General features: G+C 40.1%; 1 protein-coding gene across 2 annotated transcripts; it reads right to left on the bottom strand.

Annotated features, from left to right (window-relative positions):
- Window positions 1-1085: 1085 nt before the first annotated feature.
- Window positions 1086-12797, bottom strand: LOC309526825 (uncharacterized protein). Of its 2 annotated transcripts, none has more exons than XR_014216962.1 (5): window positions 11613-12797; window positions 11480-11512; window positions 11363-11389; window positions 3406-3509; window positions 1086-1311 (listed from the first exon to the last, which is right to left on the bottom strand). XR_014216962.1 is itself a non-coding variant. In XM_082213108.1 (5 exons), the coding sequence occupies exons 1-5, from the start codon at window positions 11706-11708 to the stop codon at window positions 1189-1191; spliced, it is 414 nt and encodes a 137-aa protein (XP_082069234.1). In that variant the 5' UTR covers window positions 11709-12797; the 3' UTR covers window positions 1086-1188. The 2 variants fall into 2 exon arrangements, 1 of the variants encoding a protein (XP_082069234.1); XM_082213108.1 differs by having other exon boundaries at window positions 3406-3540.
- Between the last annotated feature and the right edge of the window lie 6504 nt (window positions 12798-19301).

Genomic DNA, 19301 nt, shown 5'->3' with positions numbered 1-19301 from the left:
GGGCAATAAAAAATGCTTGTGTTGACAGTATATTCTTAGCACTAAGTTGAATTCTGCCCCGTGTGGAGTTTGGCTTCTGGTGTATTTGTAATCCAGGTAAACTCCAGGCCAGGGGTCACCAACCTATGGCCCAGGGGCCGAATAAGGCCCAAGGGACTTGTTTATCCAGCCTGCGGTGACCCCCACTGCTGCCCACTGCCACCCGCTCTTACCGGCACGGTGCAGCGCGGGGATCCACTTCCAGGGCGGAGGAGCACTGGAAATAGCTTGGCGTGCATGCGCACAGGCCTCCTCTGACCTGGAAGTGTGCCGGAAATAGCATGTGTGGGCATGTACTGGCATGCGCTCCCCTGCCCTCTGGCCCACCGCGCAATCATCCCTGGAGATCCCCGGCCTGAGGCAAGGAAAGCTTGGAGACCCCTGCTCCAGGCATTGTCTGGAAGAATCAGGTTGTGAAACTCTTAGTCAAGAACATAGCTGTCAACTTTCAGATTTGAAAATAAGGGATCAGCAGCCTCACCTGTCCCTGGGACAGTCTACAGCATATCTAACAATCCGGGATAGCAGTGGGAAGCAGTGGGAAACAGCACTGGAATAAGGGAATTTCCCACCAAAGAAAAGGGAAGGTTGACAGTTATGATCAAGAAATGCCCTTTAAAATAGGGTTTCTCATTAGAAAAGAGTATCATTGTGCAAATTGATTATTTTCAAGAGGTCCTCAAACTTTTTCAAAGAGATCATGATGGAAGCTCAATATGCAAGTTATAACAACAACAACAACAACAACAACAACAACAACAACAACAACAACAATTTATTATTTATACCCCGCCCATCTGGCTGGGTTTCCCCAGCCACTCTGGGTGGCTTCCAACAAAAAATATTAAAATACTGTACTACATCAAACATTAAAAGCTTCCCTAAACAGGGCTGCCTTTAGATGTCTTCTAAAAGTCTGGCAGTTGTTGTTCTCTTTGACATTTGGTGGGAGGGCGTCCACAGGGAGTTACCTGGCGTATCCTAGGCCTGTTTACTGAGAAAGCTCTTGGCACAATAATTTGGAAAATAAAAAAGGAGTAAAAAGATAACATATGAAAATCTTTATTCTCTGCACACGTATATGGCAGTTCTGTGGTTTTACAGAAAGTTACTGAAAGGTATGGCCTTATGTGTCAAATACAGTAAATACTAATTTGAGATCCACCTCATGTTCTCCTGTGTTACTGCTTGAAGATGTTCTATAGCCTCGCTGAAAAATTTTCCCGTATCTCCGCTAGTGGAGTTGTCACACATTGCGTTGCAGATTACAGGCTGTGGAAGGCGGGGAAAAAACATGATGAATGGTCTAATACATTTTATCAAGCAAGTTTAAAGGACAGATTTATTGCACACGGAAATTCAAGTGCTTTTTATTTTCCCTTCCTGGCTTAGCGAAAGAGAACAGAAATAGTGTGATGTAGTGATGAATACCTTTGATTATCAGTCAGGAAGTTCCCAGGTTCTTCTCTCGGCCCGCCCACAATCTTTCCAAAACTGGGTACAGCTTAAAACATACCTAGAGCATTTTTTCTCAATTCTGATCGAAACAAGTTGGGGGAAAGATGCATCAAAATGCAGCATTTCATAAGAAATGACAGGATCAATATAGATTGTGGCTAACATTGTGTGTGCCCTGCTTTCCAGCTCTGGATGTAGAGAAAAAAGGCATCAAGTGGATTTAGGTCACCTTTTTTCAGTCATAGTCCCCATCTGCACTATGCTGATGGTAACATGAGACAGCTTTGCAGAGGTGTTGAAAGGATGTGAAGCATTCTGAAGTATTTTGGAAAAGGGAATATACAATTGCTCAGTCTGTGCGTGATTTTGGTATTTAGAAAACTGCATAATCACTAGGCATACACAGTTTTGGTGGAAAACAACAACAACTAATTAATTCATTAATTACCATATTTTTCTGTGTAGAAGACTAGGTTTTTCCCAAAAAGAAATAATGTCAAAAATTTGGGAAGGGGGGGCTTATACATGGATAGTGCCACTGGTGAACTGGCGATTGGTTGTTGCCCCTAAACTGGGGGCGTCTTATACATGGTGGCGTCTTATAGACGGAAAAATATGGCATGTCTCCCATCTGACTGGGTTGCCCCAGCCACTCTGGGCAGCCACCAGCAAAATATGAAAAACACAATAAAACTTCACTATGCAGGGACATTCTTTCTCTGAAGGCAGGGAATCAAATGGTCCATGGGATTTATGATAGGTAGGTAAAACAACAGGTTGTTGTTCTTTTTTGCACATTTACCTGAGAATAAGTTCCATTGAACTTCTTGGTGCTTACTTCTGAGTGAATAATAATAGGACCAAGCTGCTGCATTTATGGAAAGTGTGGAAGGGTAGTTTTATCAGAGTGGCCTTCCCTTTGCCCACCATGGTGATTTTACCACTTTCAGTTTACATAAATCCCATATACTGTGTTTAGCATCTTATTGGAACCAGTGGTTTGATGGTGAAGCCAGGACTTCACACACTCAATATGACAGACCATCACGCTCCTTTCCCCCCACTACAGTGTCTCAAACCTATTGAGAACACCATCTTTCTCAACTTAACAAATTAAGTTAATTTGGAGATGCAGAAAATATTAAAAATAAATTTAAGGAACCTCAGAAAGAGGGGGAAGGAAGTCAAGTTTTGAAATGTTAAAATGACTGTAAATTTTTTGAAAGGTATAAACCTGAAAAATCATTTTTTTTAAAAGAGAGAACACCATCTTTGTCCTTCAAAACCATATGAACAGGCGTTATTAGTGACTATCTCACTGTTCTGGAATTCATGTGGGCCTTAGGATGCTAGTTATTAAGATAATAGAATTCTTTTACACTTTTAGCAGTTTTAAAATTAAAAATAGATTTTAAAAAAACAGACACCCAAATTCCTTAAATATGTAAAAGGTTTGGGTGAACAGAAAAGTCTTTACCTCATGCGGAAAATACCACAAATATGACACTAGCTGAGCCCGTCTGAGAAGGCTAAGTGGGGGAGCAACTTCTGAAGAGGCCATTTCCTGGGTGGCTTTTATTTTTGTACCGTTTACTGTCTTCAGTTTACTACTGTGACAAAAACTCTTAAATGTTACTTCTTCAGTAAAAAAAAAAAGCTATTAAAAGAAAAAATAACTAGAAAATTAACCCCATTTGAGAAATTAATACAGAGATCCAGATTTCATACGAAAACTGTCGCAGAATTGTATGAACTGCTAATAAGTGTAGAACCAAATAGAAATTAGAAAGATATAAGGGCAAGACTTAGAAATACAAATGGTGAATAATAATGTAGCTGTGTTTGTTAAGCATTATAAATATATAAACTCTTGTATGTATTTTATATTTATAGGAATACACCACCTACCTTGCATGCCTGCTTCCGCTTGATTTGTGTATAGCGTTTATTAAGGTTCTTAATCTTCTCAGCACACCTGGAATTTGGCTTCAGATTCTGAATAGCTTCAAATCCTTTATCAAGACATGACCATTTACAACCAGTCTGAGAAACATAAGTACTATTTTAACATCAAAACCAAATGCACTTATAACAATGACAACTGTGCAAAACATACTGTTCTGCTAACAGAATATAAACTAGAGTAATAACCCCATTCTTTATATTAGAAAATGGCACAAAACCAGTGCTTTTTTCTAAAAAATATATATAAAAAATAGGGGTACTTTCGCCATTTTACAGTTCAAATTGGGAAAAATAAACACAGTGAATGGACAAAAGTACAAAGATTCACAAAATGTTTAGGAGTATGTGTCCTTCTGGTTCCCACACCCCCAGAAAAAAGCACTGCATAAAACTGTGATTAGGACTTGAAATATGCATATATTCGATCAGAAATTGTGGCATACTTCTCATAATATAAAACTACCATTTTATCGCTAACATTGTCATTCATGGTCAAATGTATTATTAGTGTGCGCTTATATTTCAGCCATCCTTAATGGTTAAGTGAGCAGAGGCCTAACTCACTGTGTGACAATTGGGGATGGCCAGACTTGCTCTGTTGGAACTCATAACTGTCTCCCCATTTATTTCTTCCAGCATCATCTTGGTTGAACTTTTAACAAATCCTGTAACTCAGGCATCCCCAAACTCTGCCCTCCAGATGTTTTGGGACTACAGCTCCCATCATCCCTAGCTTACAGGACCAGTGGCCAGGGATGATGGGAGCTGTAGTCCCAAAACATCTGGAGGGCAGAGTTTGGGGATGCCTGCTGTAACTTTTTTTATTTTTATCTTCCTGTTTTTAAAAAATTGACTTTTGGCTCCTGCTTGTGGCCACCGCTGGGGTCCAGTCCATGGACCTGAATTACTGCTGTGGCTCCTGCTTTATGATAACCTGTCACTCTCTAGGCAGTACTCAGTGCCAGTACTACGAATCAAGATTGATAGAGTGGTGGCACGGCTAAAAATCAAGGTAGAGAAAGCCCCACAGAACAACAGGTTTTCTTGATGATGTGCTATTGCCCTCTGAGAGGATTCTTCACATTTTTAATGTGATTTATGTCCACGTTATATAATCTGTGTTCAGTTCCTCCGTAGACCCTGTGCTTCCCTGTGGTAGCTACTTTTAGACTGGTTACCTTAAAAAAACCCCACAACAGAAGCGTGCTGTGCCCAACCTTGGAATGCACATGGGACGTTGCTGTTGCAACCAAGTCAGCCACTCAATAGTTTTTTCAACCGTTCAGATTTGACTTCTGAACTGACCAGTTATGGGTTTTGATGTCATAACTAATTATAGCCTTCACCCTGCCTGGCCTGATCTTTATTTCTATAAATTTTAAAGGGCAAAGGGAAACCAGATATGTAAGAACATAAAATTATCTGGTCTCAAGTGTAATGGAGACAGATTGTTAAATGCTATTGCATATATATATATATATATATATATATATATATATGCTTTCGTAGATTTTCACGGGTACAGGAATGCAGGTTTTGGTGTCTTCGGGTGTATTCCCGTGTAAGAGTTGGGGTGTCTGGGCGACGTTTCGACGAGGTCTCACTCGTCATCTTCAGGCTGGTGCTTTCGGCTTCTTGTTACTGGAACAGAGCAGGATCTTAGTGTTTGAGTTCCTATAAATACTGTTGAGGGGGTGTGGTGTATAGCCTCCAACGTTCTGGGCAGAGAGGAAGTTCCTAGATTAGTGTGCCTTTTCTTCTTTTGTTCCTTAATTACTTGAGGGATATCTTGAGTGATTTCATGAGTGATATTCTGAATACCACTTAGGTGGGTCATTAAGTGTGGATTAGTTGCTAAAGCTTTCGTGTCTTGACCTCTTGAGCTTGTGAAGAGTTTTTCGAAGATGGCTGTGCTGCATTTAGTTGTGCTCTGGCTTGGCTTCGTGTATAGGGGCGAGCTGTGGTTTTGTGCCCTGTGCCAGCCAGATCTGTGTAGGGATTGCAGGGGGGTGCAGCATCCGGAGGTGCCACTATAGTTTGGCTACTGGATGGAGTTTGTAATTTATCTGTGGAGAGGGTCTGGGTTTGGGTCTGGTGTGGTTGATTGGTGACGGCGTTCTGTGTGCCTCTGGTTCTGGTGTCGGTTTTTGTGGGGAGGGCTAATTTCCAGATGTCTGGCAGGCGGGACGTGTCGTCACGCTTGTTCATGTTGTGAGGGTGTTTCTCTATCTCGATGGCTTCCATGATTATTCTCTTGTGGTGATGTTCCATGTTAAAGAGCAATTTGGAATCTGCAAAATTAATTTCGTGTCCTGTTTCTTTCATGTGTTGGAAAAGAGAGGAAGTTTTTTCTTCTTTTTTGACGGCATTCTTGTGTTCTGCGATACGTGCATTTATTCGTCTGTTTGTTTGTCCAATGTACGTGGCTGGGCAGACTTTGCAGGGTATTTCATAGACCCCTTGGTTTTCCAACTGGATTTTGTCTTTGGGGTTTCTGAGGATATTGGCTATTTTTTGGACCTCGTCGAAACGTCGCCCAGACACCCCAACTCTTACACGGGAATACACCCGAAGACACCAAAACCTGCATTCCTGTACCCGTGAAAATCTACGAAAGCAAATATCTCACCTCTACGGGGAGGAAACCTTCCAGCTGACAAGAACCTACGAGAAACTAGAAATCCGAAGAGCCACCATCTTATGTGATCTCCTGTTCCTACGCAACTGCCGAGACAACAACTTAACTCCCACATGCTTCCAACTTAAATTCCACTCTAAAACCCCAGCTACCGAAAGGATCCTGAAACGAACTGAACTATCCCTAATCAGAAACGAAATACATAAGAAAAGATACCTACTAAACCAAACCAACAAAGATCTGCTCACTCTTCACCTCAAACTCTGTAACAAAATCCACCCTGCACTCTGGGACAAATGCAAACAACTAGCCGTCTGGAGAGCTGAAACTGAGACCTCACATAAGACAGACAGACACACCAACAAACTCTACAAACTAGAGAAACGCCAGAAGCCCAGCCACCCTCCACAACAACCCATGAAACAAACAGTACATAACATATCAGACAGGATCCTCACCCAAACTGAAACCAAAGTACTCTCCAAAGGTTTCAACTTTGCAGTCGCCCCGAGACGCATCCCCACGGAAAACATCATATGCGGAGTCGAAGCTAGCCTAACCAAAATCGACCCAGATGAAGCCAATAAAATCAGACTTGAAGTCACCAACATCCTCTGCTCCAGCAAACCACCCAGAAGCAATTTACACAAAGAAGAACAGAAAGCACTCACCAACCTGAGGAAAGACAACAACATAATCATTCTCCCAGCAGACAAAGGCAATGCCACTGTTGTGATGAACACATCGGACTACCAAGCAAAACTATCAAATCTACTCCAAGACCCTACCTACCAACCTATAAAAACAGATCCCACCACCTATCTGGAAAAAACCACCAAATCCAAAATAAAAGCCTCTCCTATCAGTGAAGAAATCCAGCTAAGAATCATCCCCAGAGAAAAATCATCCAGATGCCCCAAACTCTACGGTCTCCCCAAGATACACAAAGAAGGAACACCACTCAGACCAATAGTCAGCTCCATAGGCTCACCTCTACAAAATCTCGCTAAATTTCTCGCTAAGCAACTTCAGCCCTATGCAGAATCCATCGCTTCACACGTTACTAACTCCTTCCAGTTCATAGAAACAATAAAGAAGCAAAACCTACATCCCGATGACCTACTTGTGAGCTTCGATGTTGTATCTCTCTTCACTCAAGTGCCCATTAATGAAGCCTTGACAGCCATTCAAAACAAATACAACCCCCCCGAATACATCCTGGACCTGACCAACCACTGCCTAACCAACACGTACTTCATCCACAATGGACAAAGATACAAACAGATAGAAGGAGCACCTATGGGATCACCCCTCTCACCTGTCATCGCAAATTTGTACATGGAACACTTTGAAACCAATGCTTTAGATAAGTCAGAACACAAACCCAAACTTTGGCTCAGATATGTTGACGACACCTTTGTAATTTGGCCACACGGGAAAGAAAAACTAGATAGCTTCCTCACACATCTCAACAGCCTACACCCCAAAATACAATTCACTATGGAAATAGAAGACAACAACCAACTCCCCTTCCTTGACGTCCTAATCTACAAAAAACCTGATGGCTCCCTAGGACACACTATCTACCGGAAAAAAACACACACCAACCGCTACTTACATGCACAATCACACCACCACCCTGCACAAATAAACTCCGTAGCCAAGACTCTCATCTCCAGAACCAAACGCCTGGCTGACAAAGACCACTTGACAACTGAGTTACAGAATCTCTCTAATGTGTTAATCGCCAATGGATACCAGCAAAACAGGGTTACCAAGCTAATCCAAAAAGAAACACCCCCCAAAAACCAAGACACAGAAGAAAACAATGGCATGGCCCTCCTTCCTTATATCAAGGGCACTACAGATAAAATTAGCAAAATCCTCCATAAACACAATATCAAAACAGCCTTCTGCACCAACCAAAAAATAGCCAATATCCTCAGAAACCCCAAAGACAAAATCCAGTTGGAAAACCAAGGGGTCTATGAAATACCCTGCAAAGTCTGCCCAGCCACGTACATTGGACAAACAAACAGACGAATAAATGCACGTATCGCAGAACACAAGAATGCCGTCAAAAAAGAAGAAAAAACTTCCTCTCTTTTCCAACACATGAAAGAAACAGGACACGAAATTAATTTTGCAGATTCCAAATTGCTCTTTAACATGGAACATCACCACAAGAGAATAATCATGGAAGCCATCGAGATAGAGAAACACCCTCACAACATGAACAAGCGTGACGACACGTCCCGCCTGCCAGACATCTGGAAATTAGCCCTCCCCACAAAAACCGACACCAGAACCAGAGGCACACAGAACGCCGTCACCAATCAACCACACCAGACCCAAACCCAGACCCTCTCCACAGATAAATTACAAACTCCATCCAGTAGCCAAACTATAGTGGCACCTCCGGATGCTGCACCCCCCTGCAATCCCTACACAGATCTGGCTGGCACAGGGCACAAAACCACAGCTCGCCCCTATACACGAAGCCAAGCCAGAGCACAACTAAATGCAGCACAGCCATCTTCGAAAAACTCTTCACAAGCTCAAGAGGTCAAGACACGAAAGCTTTAGCAACTAATCCACACTTAATGACCCACCTAAGTGGTATTCAGAATATCACTCATGAAATCACTCAAGATATCCCTCAAGTAATTAAGGAACAAAAGAAGAAAAGGCACACTAATCTAGGAACTTCCTCTCTGCCCAGAACGTTGGAGGCTATACACCACACCCCCTCAACAGTATTTATAGGAACTCAAACACTAAGATCCTGCTCTGTTCCAGTAACAAGAAGCCGAAAGCACCAGCCTGAAGATGACGAGTGAGACCTCGTCGAAACGTCGCCCAGACACCCCAACTCTTACACGGGAATACACCCGAAGACACCAAAACCTGCATATATATATATATATATATATATGATGTCCAATATACTTAATGTAAAAGTGCATAGGTCACCTAGGGGCCACCTAAGTTTTATTCTGAAATGCCAAGTTTTATTCATGCCAACTTATATGTCTTTAAATTGGGCTCCCATGTATTTGTTCAGTCAGACAACAAACTCCCAAAATAAGCTATGCTATGCCAGTCTTATAAACATCGGAGAAGCACTTTCTGTTTCCAAGAAGGAGGTAGGTGATCAGCAGACACTGGATCGTTCATGCACTTATCCCATATAACATTTCCAGCCCAATAAACAGCTCTCTATGGTTCCTTCATGAGAAAATGGTCTTAGAACAGAGTGGACCATCTGCTTGCCATAAACATGTTTTTAAAAGCCTAGCCTCTAGGGTTGAAACCATCTGCCTAATTACTTAGCAGTAAACCCCATTGAACCCAATGGATCTTATTTCCAATTAAATACTGGCATAGGATGAGATTGTGCATCTGTTGAATGCAGTTCTCAAGGCATAGCAGGGGGAATGGTTCACATCCAAACCTAGTATGTTTGATTTTTAAAAAAACTTAGCTCTGGTGAATATTTTGAAATTAAGTTATGTCATTTTACCTACAAGTCTTCAGTTTAATGCAGTATTTAAAATGATTTCAAGAGAGCATTTAAAGCTTCTTTACCAAAACCAAAAACAGTTGTATAATTTTGAATCTGAATTAGCCAAACCAAAAAATAATAATTTAGAAATAACATATATTTTTGAGAATCCATTTGAAAAACATGGTCTAGTCCTTTGTCACTCAGAGATTATTTTTTTAAAATGTATGACAGGTTGACAAAATCCAACAGTTTTCTTGTAAATATTAGATTTTTTTTCTTCATTTGTAGGGAGCAAGAGGGAATTGTGTTTCATGTTTTATGCATTTTTGCCTGTAGTTTTTTAGATATATTTAAACATATATATATATTACAAAAATGATACAGTATGATCCATCCAGATTAAGCACTGTTAAGTACTATTCATAAGAGGAATTCAGCACTGTTGATTTCTGTGAAACTTAAAAACTGCCACAGTTTCTAGTTTATTCACTTTGATGCATATTTCACATTTCAGAACCATGCACTTTTCATGCTGGAACGATGAACAAAAGCCATTGGGCCACATTTCACTTCTTAAGACCCCTTTGTCTTAATCTTTTCATAACCCAAAATTTATAACATGTTCAAATTTCATTTGCAAATTTCATCCTTGCAATTTCAAGAAAGGTGTTGATTTTGATATAGTTGGTTAGCAGATCCAGATAATGGGTTTTTTTGTTTGTTTTTTTGCAACAGCTGTCTGGAAAAGAAATCTAATGAATCCACTGCTTCCACTTTCATATATTAAAAAAATCAACACGAATATATACTGTAGATGTACAGTATATGTTGAAAGCAGAGTAAGTGCATGCAGTCTGTATGACATATCTAAGTTGCCGATAATTTTCATTGGTGTTTACTGGTTTTGATTGTATGGTTTTATGTTGTAAACCACTCTCATTTTTTTCAATGAATAGTGGTATATCAATAAATTTATGTGAACTGCCCAGGTATAGGACGGTATAGAAATTTAAAAAATAAATAAATAAAATAATTTGTTGGGGGGCAGTCTGTCTTATTAAATTGGATCTAGAGTTCACTTCCGCCAGTGGAAACAACCTCAGAGCGGCAGTGTGGGATCTCTGGAGCAGTGTGGGAGGTGTTGTTGGAGGCTGCAAGGGAAATGGGGAAATTGACAGCTATCATCTACCCCTCTCCATCAGCAGCATTCTTCTGCTAGATCAAAAGCATTGTGTGAAACAGAAGAAGCATTTCTGTTTGTGGAAGATGAAATCCAGGTCTAACCAGTTAAGTTTTATGTTTATTCAAGATGATGATGATGACGACGACACTCTTACACATATTATAATTTTTAAAAATGCTCTTACACCTTTTAAACTAATCTGGGAACAACATTCTCATCTTCTGCTACCGTATTTTTCGCTCTATAACACGCACCCGACCATAACACGCATGTAGTTTTTAGAGGAGGAAAATCCATAGGCATGCCACCTGTAGGCATTCCCTCCATAACACGCACAGACATTTCCCCTTACTTTTCAGGAGGAAAAAAGTGAGTGTTAGGGTGCAAAAAATACAGTAATTAATAACAATTCCGAATAGACATGTTAATAACAGTATTGGTATTAACTTGTTCATTCTTGCAAGAATTTTAAACAGGTGATAATAAATTGTTAAGAACAACAATGCATATAAGTCAAGGGCTTCAGTCTTTCAAGGCTTTTGTAATTTAAGTGTTTGAATTGTTTTCTTACCCACTTAGTAGGAAGACTTAAGTTTACCTGAAAAGGTGGAGAAAAATGAGCATTAAAGATCAGCATGGATCAAATATTTGTAAAAATAATATTTGCAAAAAAGACTTGTACACTTACAAATTCTCTGTTCAGGCAGGTTTTACTGTTATTCTGAAATGGCAATATTATAACAATTTTATTATAACTATGATCATTTTGTAAATAGAAAATAATGGCAATCTAAAAATAATATTAAGCTGTATAAACTTACAAGGCTAATTATTTTATTTCTGAACTCATTGACATTGCACTGGTTCACTATGTTCAAACAACAAAAAGCCACATAAGACAGCATTGTGGAGTTCATTCTGTTTGATGCCAGCAAAGTTGCTAGACAGACTCCTTTAAATTGAGATTTTTTCAAAATTCCGTTTTTCACAAGAAGTGGGGGAAAGACTCGTCTCAGAACCGAAACTCAGTAGCCATTTCAGCTTCTTCTAAGGTAACGGTACATTTTAGTTCTAGTAAATTTGGAAATGAGTCATCTGTGTTTGTGGTTTTCCTTCAGACAGGGAAAATTTTATTTAACTTTTAACACGGTGATAAAATTGATTATGATTGAATAATGTCACCATAGGAAGCCATCAGTGTATAATCTTGATGAAAGTAGGTGCATTTTCCATACTTAGTAGATTCTTCCAGTTGAAACTTCCACCCAATATTGAAAAACTGTTGCATGTATACAGCCTCATTCTGAAGATACAGCATTTCACTTGATTCCAAACTGTGTCCTACAACATCATGGAGTTTTCTTATGATCACAACTGAAGAACTCTTGTTCTCTTACTCTGCTTGGCAAAACTGCACCTTGAATTAATATCACAGAAGCTTGCAAGTGCTGTCTTGAAGAACTTGGATTACATATTAGGTCCCAAAACTTGATATATACCACTATGATAAGTTGTCAAGGTGCTCACTATACACAGTACCTGAGTAAGTGACGAAGTAGGTTGCTCAAAATGAGCCTATCTAATTGCAGAACAATTGGTTCGTCTTGCTTCTAAGATACTTACCTTTCCACCCTGAATTTGCTGGGCTGAATTTGCTGGGCTGTGCAAGTTGCAGAACCTGTCTTCTCTCGCCTATGGATAAGGCATTCTACGCATGTCGCATTTTTATAAATTTTGAAAATCCGTAATCCGTCAAGTTGCTAGGCTTGTGACACATGCCAAATGAAAAATAACTTGAAGACAAAATTCATCACCCTCTGCTCCTTTTGCCTTCTTCACTTTATCTCTTTATAGCATTTATCTTGTTTAAAGCTCTGTCTGACACCCATAGAGTTGTCGCAAGGAGAATACCTCCCTCTTTCTGTCCATGTCTCCCTGTTTCTATGCTTGCTTCTTGCCTACAAGACTGAGCAGATTTCCTGGGGTGGAGCAACGAACCCGCCTTTATCCCTGAAGAAGTTCCTGTTGATGTGAGTGTGTTGTTTGTACCTTTTAAATGCATAAATCCGCAAGCAGGGCCTAGTATAATCTTAACAGGAGTAGCCAATAATGTAGTTGGGTCACTCAAACTGGTATAATATTATCTGAATTCCCTGTTTAGGGAAGCTTTTAATGTTTGATGTATTACTGTATATTAACATTTTGTTGAAAGCTGCCGAGAGTGGCTGGGGAAGCCCAGCCAGATGGGTGGGGTATAAATAATAAATTATTATTATTATTATTATTATTATTATTATTATTATTATTATTATTAATTTTAAAGTTACATCCCTTAACTGGAATACCTTAAATGGTGAACTTATCTGATATTTGTTGTGTCAGTGCTTCTATTGTGCGTTAAATGATTAAGGGGAAGAGAAGAAACCTCTGACTTGTTAATCCTTGTGATTTAAACTTCCAAGAATTTACCCACTGATTTTAACTGTCTCTGTTGAATAATTTGAAGGCAGGGTGATTTTAGCTATTTTTGTTTTCATATTATCAGATGCATCTTTGAAGTCAATCAAAAATAAATAATCCTTCCTTGATTTTCTCACTATTTTTTTTAATAAATATATGATGTCATAATGATGCTCTGACTCTCTTCTTCAAATTTAAGGAGTGCTTCGTTTTGCAGAAAGATATGTCTGGATCAAGCCCAGATAAAAGAAATGAAACTCACAAGTGCTCTACAAATATTTAGTTAACACAAGGAAAAATAAAGAATGGATTCTGAGAAATCCTTTTAAGGGGAGAATTAGAAAAGATTCATAAAATTAACCACATATTCCCAATAAGTTAGTCTAGGTTGTCTTTCCTTCCCAAATATATTTTGATTTAAATTTTCCCTTACCAAGATGGCGTGATATAGACATACTGCTATTCTTAAATCTATCACGCAAGGTGAATTGTTTTATTGGATGACTTTTATATCCTGTGCTATATTTTATGGTGAATGTTAATGCTGCTCTTCTACTTTCCTTTCCTTGTTTATTTTATTATCTTGAGTGCCCATTCAAATGCACCTCAGAGACCCTTTCCATGTTTTACTCACAAAGAGAGAAAGTGAGCAGGGAGAGGCTGTATGGCCAAGCTTTTGGCCCTGTCCCCATGAAACATGCCTTTTTGTGTTGATCAAGAGGCTTCTCAGGATCCCAGTGCCTTGATTTCCCAGGGCTCCAGAATCTGTCAAAATCTCCATGTGAAGAAGGTAAAGCACCTAAGCTTCCCCAACTCAGATGGCCAAACTAAAGCAAAGGCAGGCCTTGGGGATCACTGCGTGCCACTTTTCCTCTTTCTGCATGTAACACATGAAGAGGGGATTGAGCATGGCGGCTTCTGAAGCTCTTAAAAACTGGGTAGGTTTGTGTAGAACAGGCACCCCCAAACTCGTCCCTCCAGCTGTTTTGGGACTACAACTCCCATCATCCCTAGCTAACAGGACCAGTGGTCAGGGATGATGGGAATTGTAGTCCCAAAACAGCTGGAGGGCCGAGTTTGTGGATGCCTGGTGTATAAGAAGGTGCATTTTCAGCACTCCCAAGCTTTAAAGCAACACTTTGAATTATGCCTTTCACTGTACTTGTACATGCCACGCTTGCAAGCTCTGTGAATAAAGATTGGGAAAATGTAATAAGTGAAATGGGCCATGGGTGGTGTTGGTATGAGTTCCTTTCTATTTTTTTGTAGGTTTTTAGGAGGGGGAGGATTGTCACCCCGCCATTACTCCTTGGAAGCACCTATCTATCTTTTACTCTGAAATGTAAGTACATAGTCGCAAGAAATGTTTGTTAGATCCAATACTTTTTCTTTTTATAATTCAAACCGGAATCTATCCAAGAACAGTTACCGAAGAATGAGGAGGGAAATGAAGGAGCAGGTAGAAAACCAGAGGCAGAAAAAAATCTATCCCAAAAGATGTGATTGTGATCAAATAACAGCAAGAGCAAAAACAATGTTGCCACAATTTGATTATAAAAAAGCAAATTAAAGAAACTATATTAGAAGTTCAAAGAACAAAACACTGAAAACAGGCAGCATATAACTAACAAAGTCTACAGTTTAGTGTACAGAAGTTTAAAGGTACCTCACTGCAGATAAGACCATTCTTTATTTTATGAATAAATCCAAATGGAAGGCCATCCATTAATCAATTCTGGATTACCCTTATTCATGAGAAACACAGGAGCAGTAAAAACAAAAACATACTTCTTTATTTGTAGGACAATAACAATGATCAATACATACCAAACCCTGATAATTTTCTTGCAGGGTGTGGTAGAAATCTCAATTTGAAACAAAAATGAATAGCAAATTCGGCTTAGTAGATGTGACTAGCAATTGTCTGTAAGAATTGTAAAACAACATATTGATATAAGTACTGAAATTCTCCTGACAGCAAGCCTTGTGCTCCAAGATTCTACTCAGAATAAACCCACTGAAATTAATACACAGAAGTTAATTTATCTATCAACTTCAATGGATCTACTCTGAGTAGGACTAGCACAAAATGCATGAGGATAAGGAGGCTATATCTTATATTCTTATCTTCAGGAACTCAACACAGTAAAAATCAACTTGAAATAATTTAAAAATAGGGTAGGTCTATCTTCACGAATGCCTACAGTACTCTGAGTAACAGAGCAATCTAACCCCCACCTTGCACTTGGTGGGTGTGGGTTTGGACGGAGGTGTCCCTCTGGCCAGCTCTCCTAGCTATATTGGCCTCCCACCACTCACAGAGTGCTGCAAGCATCACACCATCAGTGAGGGCATCACTAAATGTGTGGTGGGGTGAGAGTGTTATTGGTTTGCAGCCTGCCCTTGGAAGGCTCTGAAGTGGGGCATTCATGAGGAAGGGAGGGGAAAAGGTTGAGCCAGCCAAGCTCATTAGATCCCAAGGTGGTCACATTGTAGCTGCATGGTGGCCTGGCCACTGCATCAACTTCAGGCTGCTTCAGCGATCTTACTAATGCTCACCTTCTGCCCTGGCCATGTGCAACAGCACAGGAGATGCAGCAGTGGCGGGAGGTCTGCATTGTGGCCTAAGCAAAGGAAAGCTGACAACCCAATTGTGCTCCAACAACTTAGATACAAACCTACCCATCTGAACCAAGTTCTCTAGAACATAATTCTGCAAATTTTGCAAGTGATTTCTTAAAGGAAATTAGTAATATCCAGCCCTTGCTTGAATGCCATGCGTGGAAGTCCAGCATGGCTTAAGTTGGAGCAAAAATCCAACTGCTAAGCTAGAGGCAAAAGAATTCACAAAGGGAAAAAGCTAATTTCCAAAATGGTAAAAACCTGTAATGTTGCAACACAATAGTACTGGTTTTTTGCTTGTTTTTTACATTTTTGTTATTACAAAAAGTAGTTCCCTGGCATGGGACGCGGGTGGCGCTGTGGGTTAAACCACAGAGCCTAGGACTTGCCGATCAGAAGGCTGGCGGTTCAAATCCCCACGACAGGGTGAGCTCCCGTTGCTCAGTCCCTGCTCCTGCCAACCTAGCAGTTTGAAAACACGTCAAAGTGCAAGTAGATAAATAGGTACTGCTCTGGTGGGAAGGTAAACAGCGTTTCCGTGCGCTGCTCTGGTTCTCCAGAAGCGGCTTAGCCATGCTGGCCACATGACCCGGAAGCTGTACGCCGGCTCCCTCGGCCAATAAAGCAAGATGAGCACACAACCCCAGAGTCGGCCACGACTGGACCTAATGGTCAGGGGACCCTTTACCTTTACCTTTTAGTTCCCTGGCATATTTTGGGATATATCCCAGGCACATAAGTATGCATAAATGCACCTGACAGATATTTGACTTCCACTGATCACGAAAATGACCTCCCTCTTCCCATCATGCATCATTCCTAAAACAGCCATGATATCCTTGATTTGTAATGGACAACTTGAGGATATACCATGTTTCATGTTCCAGGCAATAAGAATTCTTTCTGTGCATATATACAAGCTACAGGAGAAATTGAAAGGTCAGTAACTCCTTGCAAATGTCATTTGTTCTCCTATTTTCTTCCTTCTCCAAATGACAGATAAAAATAAACATACGAAGAGTTAAAGATTTCCCTTTTGGAAGTGTTGTATTCTGAAACTCAGTTTACACTGTCACTGACCATCAGTTGATATGTAAGCTTATAGAAGAACAGTTAACGATTGCATCTTCAGTGAACCAACACTGCTTCCAGTTTTGGATTAATGTTTACACTTTTTTCTTTGAAAAATTGACAGGCCCATCTTGGAGAACATCAGACTTTAGGATAATTTTGAAGTCAATAAAAAGAAATCTGGCTTGCAATGCTTGTATGTGCAGGGTCCCAGCTCACCTGGAATCTCATGACAGGGTGGGAGAAAGACATTTACAGAAACCTATTTGCCATCTATGCACAAGGGTTGTTTATCTTATCTAACATGCTGATGAGTGGTTTAAAAGTGGGCTTAGGGGGAAATGAAATGGAAGAGGGGAGGGCTGCAGCTTATTGGTGGAACCCATGCAGATGGTCCCATGTTCAATATCTGGCATCACCAGGTAGGGCTAGGAAAAACTGAAACCCTTGAGAACTGCTGCCAACAAGCATAGACAATACTGAGCTAGGTGGATGAATGGGTCTGAGCCGCTGTAAGGCAGTTTCCTGGGTTCCTGAGATATGGACCTGTCCCTACTGACTCTAAGTACTTGCCATCTAGAAATTCAGAAGAGGAATATAAGAAGAGTCCAGCTGGATAAGCTCAAAGGCACAACTGATCCAGCTTCCTGTTCTCACAGTGTCCAACCAGATGCTTATGGGAAGCCCACGGGCATGATGTGTTGTGTGCTTCCCAGCATCTGGCATTCAGGGAATTGCTGCTTCTGATATTATACTCAAAATAGCCATTATGTTGAGTAACAATTGATATTATGAATTTGTCTAATCTCAATTTAAATTAAAAATACCATAAGTTAAACTACTTCTTCACACAATGCGTAGTTAATTTTGTATGTCCTGAGCCTTCCAACATTTGGCTTCATTCCTTGAGTTGTATCAAGCTAAATTATACTCTTGAGTCATTGAAATGAATGAACCTAAGTTTATCTTGCCCATTAATTTCAGAGGGTCTAGTCTTAGTATCATTCACATTGGATACAACTCCTTTTTAATTAAAACACTTTAAAGTCTGGTTCCTAAATGTACAAAGCAGTTCACATAAAACACGAAATGTGTCCCACTAAAATTAACCACCCCAGGTCTGTTAAAATATAATTTAAGAGCTCACTGAAATTAGAAAGAAACTATTCCTTTGGCAAAACCAGTCAAGCAAAGTTTTCCTCACCTCAGTAGGAAAGTGGATCAATGGGATAGGCTAGGGGGAACAGTGGTAGGTGCCCTATTCATAGGTATCACTGTCCTAATCTGGTGCACTGATAGCATAAAGATCCATGCTAGATTTCCCAACCACAAGTGTAGCATGGGATGATGTAGGAAGACAGGATCCATCAGGTTATGCGAGTCCCAGATTAGATGTTCTTAACCAGTATGTTCATACTAAGTTACATGGTGACAGTGTTAATAATCCACAATAAGCATCCTCTGGGTCCTACTGGGCAAAAAGAACAGAGATACTGTACTGCCATTCTTGACACATAAATGGTCCAAGAGAATAGTGTGTTCCACCATAACAAAGGCTGCTGAAGCTTCCAACTACATAAACAGGGAGTTACTCCCCTTATGTAAACAAAGATCACAATTTACAGTATATTTGGGGTTCAGTGGAGTTGTTGCAGTGCTAATAGTAAAGCAATTTTTATTTCAGAGTGATATTTTATCCAAAGTATTTTCCCTGGTCGTCTAGTTGCAGCAGCAGATAACATTCCAATTGTTAAAGAAAAGCACTACGTTGCCTGATTTGTCTACAGTGTTCCTTAGCTATTTTGGTAAAGCAAAGGGATCATGCAAGTTTTATTTCGTCTGTGCCTTTACCATCCCTTCCTGTTTGTTCAAATTCTCTAGTCTCTGAGATGCACCCATAACCTTTATCCTCTCCTATATTTTCTCATCAGATACCTGTCACAACTAAACTGATGCATTCATTTATTTCTTATATCCTGAATTGAGAAATAATGTCTGAGACTGAGGTCTGCTAATCGAGAAACTGGTTTTTACTTGGCTAAGAAGGGCTAACTAGGGGAAATTCTGAAAACAGCAGCCTAGCCTTATTCTGCATGCACTACTCCTCTGCCACCCATTTACTAAAGGAGCCAACTAGGACTCAGATACCTACAGCAATGCCGAATGGATGGCAGATATACAGTGATTCCACCTGATTTACTTGATCTTACATTTGGATTCTCATTTGGTGCAATGAACCATGCTCCATAAGATAAAATGTCAGAGAGCGCAACATCATGGGACAGTACAAATAATTTTATCACATTTATCACATTTGGGATGGGGGAAAAGAATCACAAGTGTAAATTTGCTACATA

This window comes from Podarcis vaucheri (assembly GCF_965113315.1).
Source record: "Podarcis vaucheri genome assembly, chromosome: 2".
Classification (NCBI taxonomy): Eukaryota; Metazoa; Chordata; class Lepidosauria; order Squamata; family Lacertidae; genus Podarcis; species Podarcis vaucheri.
This window is presented reverse-complemented; position numbering and strand designations above follow the sequence as displayed.